Below are 11639 nucleotides of genomic sequence, written 5' to 3'. Positions count from 1 at the left end.
CCGCTCACTTCTTCAGATACGGACTAACAAAAGCTCGCACCCTGCCACCAATTTTGTTAGTCTTTCAGATACGACTGGACTCTCGCTCGTTCCTACTTCCGTGGGTAGCCGTGTTAGTCTGTCTTCAGTCTGTAGCAGCAGACAGGTGGCTCAAGTGGTTAAGACGCTGAACTGCAGGCTATGGAAGGTCAGTAGTTCAGCAGTTCGAGACCCGGGTGCCGCATGACGGAGTGAACTCCCGTCTCTAGTTCCAGCTCCTGCCAACCTAGCAGTTCGAAAGCAAGAAATTGGAAGTAGATAAATAGGTACCACTTCGGTGGAAAGGTGACAGCGTTCCGTGCGCCTCAGTGTTTAGTCATGTCGGCGACATGACCACGGAAACGTCTTCGGACAGCGCTGGCTCTTTGGCTTTGAAACGGAGATGAGCACCGCAACCCTAGAGTCGGACTCGACTGGCTTTCGAGCAAGGGAAACCGTTACCTTTACCTTTTAGCAGCAGAAAAGAGCCAGAGTCCAGTAGCACCTTAAAGACTAAGGGCAGTACGACAGCCCGGGTGTGATCACTGAATGGGCAAGAAGATTCCTTTGTGGTTCTGACTCTCAGCTCGGTTCTTACCTGTTAAGTCACCCACTCAACAGAATAGTCGGAGAGTGATTCAGCAAAATATCAGCTTTATTCAGCAACTCCAACACAACTCCAACACGGATCAACATCTGATAGCCAGAACAGCTTTAGCACTGAAGCTGTTCCCCTTTTAAACTCTCCCGGCTAATGTAGCCACGCCCTATTGTACAATATCAAATTATGAGGTTGTAGAGTTAAGGTCCAATCACATTAGTTCCTGCTCAGGGAGCTTGCTGGTACTTGATTGGCTGGTTCTTCCTGGGCTACCAATATGATTGGAGGGATTTGGATCCTAGCCGAGGACGAAGCTTCACATGGTGTTTCAATAGGGTGATTCACATACAGTTTGCCTTGCATTGAATACACCACATTACTACAACACATCTCCTGGGTCTTGGCTTGCCTTTCCTGTCCGCAGCTCTTTCGGTCTACCGCTCACGGCTCCGGCCTGGACACCAGTGAGATCTTAACCGTGGTTTCCCCACTTCCTGTCGGAAGACTCTGATGTCACCTAACTTCCTGTCACATGCTTGCAGCTCACTGGTACCCTTGCTTAGTGAGTCCCATCTCTGGAAAAGGGTGAGGAGTCCGGTGTTCCCTCTAAGCTGAGTTAGGGTGAGCTAGCTCACAGATTTTTTAGCCTCCGGCTCACACATTTTTGTCTTCGCTCAGGAAGGACTGGCTCCGGAGCAAACTCATTTATGCAGCAGCCAAATCATCTGCTCACAACTTTAATGCTGGTAGCTCAGAAGATAGATTTTTTGCTCACAGGACTCCACCGCTTAGAGGGAGCCTGAGGACCCCTGCTTTGGTAATATAGATGTCAGGACTTAACTGGCTGACTATAAAGATCTCCTTCGTAGGCTAGGCTGGAGACATGCAGTTTCGATCAGCAGAGACGTGTCTGTCCGTTTAAGCCTCGTCTGTTTTGGCTACCCGTGTAAACACCGAAATCCTGTCCAGCCTAAACAGTCTAGGTTTTAAACTGACTCACTCTTAGCTAAAACAATAGTTTCAGATGTATTCCAGGCCTCTTTGTTTTTTAAAAAAACACAATTTGGAATGTGTCTTTTGGACGTGTAGAAGTACGCTCACTTCCTGGAATAGCACGCACCCAGGATTCTGCATACCGCTGACCCGGATAGCCCAGGGCAGCCCAGTCTCCGATCTCAGAAACGAAGCAGGGTCGGCCCTGGCTAGTATTTGGGTGGGAGACCTCCAAGGAATACCAGGGTCGTGACGGAGAGGCAGGCAATGGCAAACCACCTCTGAATGTCTTCTTGCCTTGAAAGTCCTGTGGGCGTGCCGTAGGTTAGCTGTGACTTGACGGAATATCTCACCAGACGTCTTTTCCTTTCCCGCCCTTGGCCGCATATAGCTCTGCCACTCTTCCGTCTATGATCAAGTGCATTGAAGAAAACAACGGTGTCGACAAGAGAATTAGCAGGTTTATCCTGCCCATCGGGGCCACCGTGAACATGGACGGGGCTGCTATTTTCCAGTGTATGGCCACCGTATTCATTGCCCAGCTGAACAACTTCGACCTCAACGCCGGACAGATTTTTACCATTCTGTAAGTTTTATGTGTCATTCAAACTTGCGTTTCTCTGACAGTGAAATGTATTTGTTTACTTCACCTGTACCTCACTTTTATCCCAGTAAGGGACTCAAAGTGGCTTACACCGTCCACCTCTCCATTTTATCCTTACAGCGGCCTTGTGAGGTAGGTTAGGCTGAGAGCATGTGACTGGCCCAAGGTCACCCAGCGAGCTTCCATGGCAGAGTGGGGATTCGAGCCTGGGTCTCCCAGATACTAGTCCGACACTCTTAACCACTACACCACACTGGTGGTCATAAGAACATAAGAGACGCCAATGTTGCCTCCTTTACTTTGATAGTTTTTCCTACTTGTTATTGATCTAAAGTTATTATTCAATCTCTGTAATAAAACTAGATTGTTACTCTGCCTGGGTCCTCACGCCTCCTTTGGTCACGTACAAGGGGAAACCTGTTGTAATAAGGGGTCGGGTGGGTGCTCTGGACCCACCCGATGAGATCCATACCTGAGCGGCGGCAGCCATTAGTGAACCCCTCTAGACACTGCCTGCGACAGTTCCAGTGGGCAGCCCTTTGGGAGCCATAGGCTATGCCTGTTTCTCGGCTAACAGTTAATGCTTTTTAAGAATTTATGTCTTGCTCTTCTTTGGGGACCCAAAGTGACTTTTCACATTGTGTCCCATCTAGAGATGTGAAGACCCGAGATCGTCAGTCAGGGCGACCAAAGCCGTAAGTTATTAGGGTTAGAGAAAGCCCACTGCCGGAGACCCTGGAGAGCCGCTGCCAGTTTGAGTAGACAAGACTGACCTGGACGGACTGAGGGTCTGATGCAGTCTAGCTTTATGTGTGGCACTTTGGTTGATGTGCCGTTTCAGAAAGCGTATCTTCCTCAGAGTATCTGTAGCATCCCCCTCCCACTACGAAACTCCAAATTTTGGTGGTTTGGGAGATGCGTTCCTGTCATGATCATGGGCCTATTGTGGTGTGGCCTGCAGGCTCTGGGGAGGCCTGGTGCTATTGTCAGAAGAAAATAAAAAGGTTTCAGTTTTGTTTTTGCATGTGGGTGGGTATTCTGTTTGTAATAATTGTTTGGATACACTATATTTTTAATATGCTAGTTGTGATAATTTCATGCCAAGTAAAAATGTCCATAGTCATATTTTATGTTCCTAAAGTAACAGAATGACTTTCAATCTAGAAAAGACAAAAGAAATCCTAATGTAGCATTTTTTTTTCAATTTTTCCGAAAATTTCCGTTTTTTTCCGGAAAAAACTGGGAAAAAAACGGGGGTTTTCCCGAGCTTCAAAATTGCCTGAAATTGTACATCTCTAGTCCCATCCCCCCCCCCATTTGATCTCACCACAATCACTTTGTGAGGATAGGTTAGGCTGAGTGATTGTGACGGGCCCAAGGTCACCGTGATCGAGTGAGGGATTCGGACCCTGGTCCGATGCTCTCACCACTAGGCCGCACCCGCCCGACAGTGTTTACTTCCTGTGGCACAAAGAATCCTCCTGCGCAAGAGGTTTCTCTGCAACCCAGAATGCCTCTTGTGTTGGAGAAAGGCATTCCCGTTAGCGGAGTGGAGTGGCATGATACAGCCCATTATCCCCAGAACTGCCAAAGAGCAGTGCCAAGATTTGTAATTAGGCTAATTAAGCATTAGATGCTCAGCAGTCTTTCAGAGCTGAAGCGTGCACCTTGGCAGTTTCTGCTTTTTTGGGGTGGAGAGCACGGAGTGCTATTCAGTCTACTGAAGGATGAGGGTTTGATAAACAGGGTTGACCTCGGATTCACCTGGTGGAGGCAACATCCCCAATTTACGGGTTGGTTGTATTTTGTTATTGTCTTCGATCGCACTGGGTTGAATCTACCAACAGTCCCGACTTGTGATTTTTGAATTTCCTTTTCAATGTTTTTAATCTGGGTGGGTCGCCGTTTTGGTCTGTCCGTCGCAGTAGAAAAGAGCCAGAGTCCCGTCGCACCTTAAAGACTGACAAAACTTGTGGCAGGGGAGGAGCTTTTGTGAGTCAGATGTCTGAAGACGTGGGCAAAGTGACTCACGAAAGCGCATACCCTGCCACACAAATTTTCTTAATCTTTAAGGTGCTACCGGACTCTTGCTCTTTTCTGTGTTCTTAATGTATTTTCTTTTAAGTATTCCATCTGTGTGGGAAGAGCCACTGTGAGGCTCCATTGGGAAGAAAAGAGGCTAATAAAATTTAGTTAGAAATAGGTTTCTTGAGTTGTCCGTTGTGGGTGACCGAACCGTCCATGGAAAGAAAGAGTTTGCATGCCTTTAGATCTTTTTCTACTGCACGTGTGCAAATGGAGTGTGACAGTAACCTGTAATTCGCTCATGTTGACAGCGTGACCGCCACCGCGTCCAGTGTAGGAGCGGCTGGGATCCCAGCGGGAGGAGTTCTAACCATCGCTATTATCTTGGAGGCCATCGGTCTTCCCACCAATGACATCTCCCTCATTTTGGCAGTGGACTGGATTGTGTAAGTACCGCATACCTGCCCTCTTTTTATGTAGGTGAGAACATGGGGAGGGGCTGTGGCTCAGTGGCAGAGCCTCTGCTTGGCATGCAGAAGGTCCCAGGTTCAATCCCCGGCATCTCCAGTTAAAGGACCAGGCTGTAGGTGATGTGAAAGACCTCCCCTGAGACCCTGGAGAGCCATGAACTGGGGCTGTGGCTCAGTGGCAGAGCTTCTGCTTGGCATGCAGAAGGTCCCAGGTTCAATCCCCAGCATCTCCAGTTAAAGGACCAGTCCGTAGGTGATGTGAAAGACCTCCGCCTGAGACCCTGGAGAGCCATGAACTGGGGCTGTGGCTCAGTGGCAGAGCATCAGCTTGGCACGCAGAAGCCTCTGCCAGTCTGAGTAGACAATACTGACCTTGATGGATGGATGGTTCTGATCGAGGGAAGAGCTGTGGCTCGGTGGCAGAGCATCTGCTTGGCGTGCAGAGGGTCCCAGGTTCAATCCCTGGCAATCTCCAGTTAAAAGGACCAGGTGGTAGGTGATGGGGAAGACCTCTGCCTGAGATCCTGGTGAGCAGCTGCCATTCTGAGTAGACAGTACTGATTTTGATGGGCCCAGGGCCTGATCCAGTACAGGGCAGCTTCATGTGTTTACAGTGGCATGATCCAGATACGGTAACACGTGATGGCATGAAATGGACATGGTAGCACATGATACAAAGGGTGCCCACATGTCAGAATAACTGGGTTTGGGTTGGGTATACCTGTGAAATACCTTCGGGGGGGGAGCTTTTAGTTTTATGTTCCAAAATGTGGGAATCCCTGAGTTCTTTGGAGGAAGGGCAGGACAAAAATATGATAGAAAATATCCACCAGAACCCTGTTGCAGGAGATGCCCGAGGGAGGGGCTGTTTATATACAAGGCAGGAGAGACAGCAAAACCCAATATTGCACTGTTGTTTCCCCAAGCGATGCAGCATTTTGAGATTTATCCTCCTAGCGGTGCAGGTCAAAAACAGGAGCCACTTAAATTAGAAGAAAGGTGTTTGTGCCCAACACATCTGGCATGCGAATGCTGTCCAAGAACAGACCGCGACCGGCAGAGCAGAGGGATATCCGAGTCCTCCTTTGTAAGGCGGACAGAGCAGTTGGCTCTCGTGCACTTTGTTTCAGACCAGGGATGTCACCTTCTCTCTGTGTGTAAAAACAAAACAAAAAAAGCCCCAAGTCAAAACTTTCCTGATACATTTGCCCAGGGACCGGACGACCACGGTGGTGAACGTCGAGGGGGACGCGTTCGGAGCCGGCATCCTCCACTACCTGAATCAAAAAGAGATGAAGGAGAAAGAGCCGGAGCTCAGCGAGGTCTACGTGGAAGCCGTTCCAAACTGCAAGGCCGAAGCCGAGACCTCGCCTCTGGTGATGCACAAGGGCCAGGCCCCATCCACCCCTCCGCCTGGCACTACAGACATAGAATCGAAAGAGTCAGTCCTCTGAAGGAGAAGGAGGATTGTGGGGAGTCGGCCCCTCCTCTCGGACACTGCGTTTTCGAGGCAACTCTGACCGGACAGTGCTGCTGCGTGGGGGTCCAGCGGATGGCTTTCCTTCTCCGTTCCGGTGGTACAAAACACAACAGTAGTCAGCCACGGACTGTCGAGTGTGCGCGCGCGTGTGTGAGAGTGTATTTGAGAACAGATGCTTTTTAAAAAATGTGGCGAACGGGTGAGGCTTCGTATTTATGCACGTGTGTGAAACACGCGCGGACGACAGTGATTCCGAGCAAAGTGGTTCTGCTTCCTTTTGTTTGAAATTAATATCGGAGGCCTCCTCTGCAAGGTGGTTTTTTTAAAAAAGTAACGATCGAGGCCCTCTTGTCCTATCGAACTTGTGGCGTAGCTCGGGCTAACGGGAGTCGAGTCCCGATTATTGCACCAAGCCCAAGAACGCTGTATTTGAAAGGACGGCCTCTCTGTGGGTTACCTTGATCTTTTTTTAAGAATGCAAATTGGGAGACGCCCCTCTCGGTCCCCATTGCTATTCGTACTAGTCGCAGCACGGAGGAATAAAAAGGTTAGGAGAGAACTGCATGTTACGTGCAGCTCTGTGATTTCCTACAGGGATTTCTTTTTGTTAACACAGCACTGTCTCCGAGGCTGCGGTGCTGAAGGAGGAGATCAGGGTGGGGAAAATGTGCTTTTAAAATCCTTTCCTCATCTGCCACGTATTGCCAAAAAAAGCATTCCTGTCTCTTCACTGGCGGCATTAGTACAGATCCTTTTGTGCCTCTTATTCCGGTAAAGGTTAAAAGAACTGGGGAGTGAGGGGGCGTAAGGGAGAAGAGTTAAGAAGGTACCTTTCTCCCCCGCCCACCAGCACATCAGACTGCAAGATCAGTGGCTATATTGTATTACTAAATGTAGTTCTGCCTATGGGGCTCTTGAAGATGTAGAACGTAACAGAACTAGCCTATTTGAGAGAAGTTGGTGACAAGGCAACTGTCCTAATTATCTAAAATGAATATTTCGGTTTCTCTTCTCCCCCCCACCCCCCGCCACTCCCCGAGCCTTACCAAACCTCCGTATGCATTGAAAATCGGGCACTTTAAAAGAATGGGTTTTTCTGCACTCTTATTTTCCCGACTGGTGTGTTCCTGTTGTTTTCAGGGTTTTTCTTTTCCTGTTCCGCCCATTTAAATCTTCAGGGAGAATTGCCAGACGTAAACCGTGCAATATCGAATCGACCACTAGAGGGAGCAAAACAGGTGCGCAACGGGGGGGGGGACCCCAACGAAGCAGGAAGACTCAAGTGAGGGAGATGTGAATTCGGAAAAGCCCAGTGTTAGGGGTGCGAATGAAACAAAGGGCCACGGTCTCAACATTCCTCCTGTTGGCAAGCACAGCATGCCATGCGTGACCTTGATGGTGTTAGCAATTTCATATGCTGAAATCCTTTGAGCCTCTCTTGGTTGTTCGTGAACAGCTGGACGTTGTACGTATTAGAGAAGAAACGTGTGTCATGTTGAACGGACCTTCTGACCGCCGGAGTGTTTACGTTTGCATTACGGACCCGGAGAGCCAGTTTGGTGTCGTGGTGAAGTGCGCGGACTCTAATCTGGGAGAACCGGGTTTGATTCCGCACTCCTCCACTCGCAGCTGCTGATGTGACCTTGGGTCAGTCACAAGCTCTGGCACAGCTGTCCTTGAAAAAGAGCAGTTTCTGCCAGAGCTCTCTCAGCCCCACCCACCTCACAGGGTGTCTGTTGTGGGGAGGGGAAGGGAAAGGAGTCTGTAAGCCGCTCTGAGACTCCAAGTGCAGGGCGGGGTATGAATCCAATCTCTTCTTCTCTTCTCTTCTTCTTCATTGGTTACGAGGGCCGGATCTGACGTAAATGAGACCTTGTCAGGCCGGGCCATGTGCGTCATCAAAGGTAATGCCAGGTAGTGGGGATATAAACTTGTATAAAGGACACAGACAAACACAATTAAAGATTTCTTAAACTTTAAATAACACATTCCCAGTGAGTTCGGCACCCCCGCTTCAGGCTGGCCCTGCCTTGGGCAGGGGGGTTGGACTAGATGGCCTGTATGGCCCCTTCCAGCTCTCTAGTTCTATGATTCAGAGGGGGGCTTGCCATGGCCTGCCTCTGCATAGAGCAGTTTGTGTCAGTGTTCTTTCAGCCCCACCCATCTCACAGGGTGTCTGTGGTGGGGAGGGGAAGGGGAAAGGAGTTTGTAAGCCGCTCTGAGACTCCAAGTGAAGGGTGGGGTATAAATCCAATCTCTTCTTCTTCTTCTACTTCTTCTTTTAACCAAGATACACTTAAAGTTCCCTTTGAAAACCCGTGGCTCTTCCTTAAAAGCGATCTGAAATTGAAATTCAGTTGAAATCGAAATCCAAAATCCTTCGCTCTTCTTTACTCCTGGGGTGGGTTAGCATCTCTTAAAACCGAAGCCCCAGATATTCAGCGTCACACGTTTAGTTTGCATGTCTAAGAGGAGCCGCTGGTCATTCCTGATGCCTTTTTGCAAGGCCCGTTTTACTTACAATTCTTTTTTTTTTAGCAGAGCAGAGGGAGATGTATTCCTGTAAGTAAATGATGCCGCTGCTAACCCTTTATCAGGTTCCAGCAACTGCATCTTTAAGGATGTTTCAGCCCAACCCTTATATCTCTCAAGTTCAGAAACGTTACTTTTCCCTGTCAAGTCGCAGCCGACTTAACAGCGGCCCCTGTAGGGCTTTCGAGTCAAGCGGTGTTTAGAGGTGGTTCGCCATGGCCTGCCTCTGCATAGCCACCCTGCACTTCCTTGATGGTCTCCTATCCAAATGCAATCTGGTGCTGACCAATGTTCCCTCCAACCTGTGGAGTCCTGTGAGCAGAAATTCTACTTTGTGAGCCATTGGCACTAAAGTTGCGAGCAAGCCATTTGGCTACTGCCTAAATCACTTGGCACTAAAGTTGCGAGCAAAGCCATTTGGCTACTGCCTAAATCAGTTTGCTCTGGAGTCATCCTTCCTGAGCGGAGACAAAAATCTTTGAGCCGGAGGCTAAAGAACTGTGAGCTGGCTCACACTATCTCAGCTTAGAGGGAACACTGGTGCTGACCCTGCTGAGCTTCCGAGATCTGATGCGATTGGGCCAGCCTGGGACCATCCAGGGCAGTTCGAGAGAGGAACAGAGGTGGTCTGCCATTGCCTGCCTCTGCATAGAGACCCTGGACTCCCTCAGTGGTCTCCCATCCAAATACTCACCGGGGCCGACCCTGCTTAGCTTCCAAGCTCTGAGAAGATTGGGCTCGCCCAGAGGTCATTTCAGGGGGGGAACGCGGGGGATCGCAGTTCCCCCGGGTGAGGTGCAGGGGGCGGGGCACATGACGAAGCCCCGCCCCTTCTTCCAGCCGCTCCCTTCTTCCAGCCTCATTCTGTTGCAGGAGGAAGAAGCAGGAGGGTAAGTTGGCGTTCTCCCCCTCTGCCTGGCCGAGGCCACTCCACGTGGCCTCCGCAAGGACTCCCAGCCCCATCCAGGAGCTTCCCCGAGGTAGCTGTGTTAGTCTGTTGCTGCAAAACAGTCCAAGAGTTCAAATAGCACCTTTAAGACTAACAAATAGCACCTTTAAGACTAACCTTTAAGAGTAAGACTAACTGAGTGGTGGGTGTGGCCTCATGACACACTTCCTGTGATGTCAGGGGGTGTGGCATATGCTAATGAGTTATGCTAATGAGTTCCCCTAGCTCTTTTTCTACGAAACGACCCCTGGGCTAGCCTGGGCTATCCAGGTCTATGCAGCGATAAGCAGAGGTGGTTGGCCAATGCCTCCCTCCGTGTTGTGACCCTCCTCGGTGGCCTCTCATCCAAGGACTGACCCTGCTTCTCTTCCAAGGTCTAATGTGGGTCAGGTCAGCTTGGGCCACCCAGGTCAGGTCGAATCCGGACTGCAGCCTTCCATTTCTCACACACGGCCTCAGCTCCTGCAGATAAACTGCCCCGTTCAGAAAGGGGGGGGGAAAGCGCACAGTCATTAAGGAACATTAACATTCTCAAATCACTCTGAGATTCAGCTGTCTAACTTTGCCGCCGTGCATGTTTGATAAATACGTATCTCGTTGCAGATAACATCTGTCACTTTCATGTATGCCTTTTGTGGGAGAAAAGATCCAAAGTGCACTCAAACTACATTGTCTTATCTCCGACATCTTCTCTGCTGTAGTATACGCCTGTGCTCTCCGGCTTGAATTCTTCCTTCCTCCCCTTTATTCCTAGTTGGGATTGATTGATACTGCTTGAGACCTGTAGGTCAGAGAAGTAGAGAAAGAGAGAGAGAGAGAGATTCTCTTATCTGAGCACAGAGAGGTTTAAATGAGTCCTTTCAAAAATGAGGGCGAAAAAAACCCCTTTCTACTTCAGAAATGTATACTGCTTCACCAGAACCTCAAACGTTCTCCTCCTTTCTGTGCAAAACATGTTGATTTCTGTGTTGCTACATCCAGTAGCAGTAGAACAAATTTAGAAGAAGAAGAGGAGGAGGAGACTGGATATATACCCCGCCCTTCACTACCCAAAGGAGTCTCAGAGGGGCTTACAAACTCCTTTCCCTTCCCCTCCCCACAACAGACACCCTGTGAGGTAGGAGGGGCCGAGAGAGCTCTGACAGAAACTGCTCTTTTTTCAAGAACAGTTGTGCCAGAACTATGGCTTGCCCAAGGTCATCCAGTCAGGTGCAAGTGGAGGAGTGGGGAATCAAACCCGGTTCTCCCAGATTAGAGTCTGCGCACTTAACCACTACGCCAAAGTGGTGTAGTCCAGTGCCACTGGACTCTAAATTTGTTCTGTGTTGGTATGTTCTTCTTGTCTTACAGAAAGAACTCCCATCTTTTAAAGCCTTGCTTCTTTTCCAGCAAGAAAAACATTGGCGAGGGGGGGGGGAGGAAACATATTTACTTTCTGCACAGAATTGTGCCAAGGGGCGCTGAGCTCCGCCACCGTTCCCCTGTGCTGTAGAGCACCTAGAGTTCTTCTGAATGCTGCCCAGCGGGAAGGGAGGATATTCTCTGTGACCCTCCCGGCTGTGGTGCTGATATGGCGGCAAAGTCCCGTTTCCTAACCGTGTAGTGAAAAGCCCTTGTAAAGGTAAAGGTTTCCCTTGCTCGAAAGCCAGTCGAGTCCGACTCTAGGGTTGCGGTGCTCATCTCCGTTTCAAAGCCGAAGAGCCAGCGCTGTCCGAAGACATTTCCGTGGTCATGGGGCCAGCATGACTAAACACCGAGGCACACGGAACGCTGTTACCTTGTACTGATCGACAAAAGGCACCTTTGTAGATGCAAGAAGCGTCTCAGTTTAAGGCAGTCCTGTTTTGTGCCACTGCCAAGGCAAATGGCTAGGTCCTCTTTTGCAACGTTGATAAAAATCTGTACATAACCCCACGTTGCCTTTCAGTTTAGACAATCATTAATTTGAAAGCTTGCCTTCATCCCCC

General features: G+C 49.6%; 1 protein-coding gene across 1 annotated transcript in view; it reads left to right on the top strand.

Moving 5' to 3' along the window:
- SLC1A4 (solute carrier family 1 (glutamate/neutral amino acid transporter), member 4) overlaps nucleotides 1-6228 on the top strand; it is a 57372-nt gene extending 51144 nt beyond the window's left edge. The window contains exons 6-8 of the mRNA XM_015421776.1: nucleotides 2004-2198; nucleotides 4553-4687; nucleotides 5925-6228. Coding sequence (XP_015277262.1) covers nucleotides 2004-2198; nucleotides 4553-4687; nucleotides 5925-6165 — 571 coding nt within the window. The 3' untranslated portion in view covers nucleotides 6166-6228. The remainder of the gene's footprint in view (nucleotides 1-2003; nucleotides 2199-4552; nucleotides 4688-5924) is intronic.
- The last annotated feature ends 5411 nt before the right edge of the window (nucleotides 6229-11639 follow it).

The sequence above is a fragment of the Gekko japonicus genome, unplaced genomic scaffold (assembly GCF_001447785.1).
Source record: "Gekko japonicus isolate JY-2015 unplaced genomic scaffold, Gekko_japonicus_V1.1 scaffold4444, whole genome shotgun sequence".
Taxonomy (NCBI): Eukaryota; Metazoa; Chordata; class Lepidosauria; order Squamata; family Gekkonidae; genus Gekko; species Gekko japonicus.
This window is presented reverse-complemented; position numbering and strand designations above follow the sequence as displayed.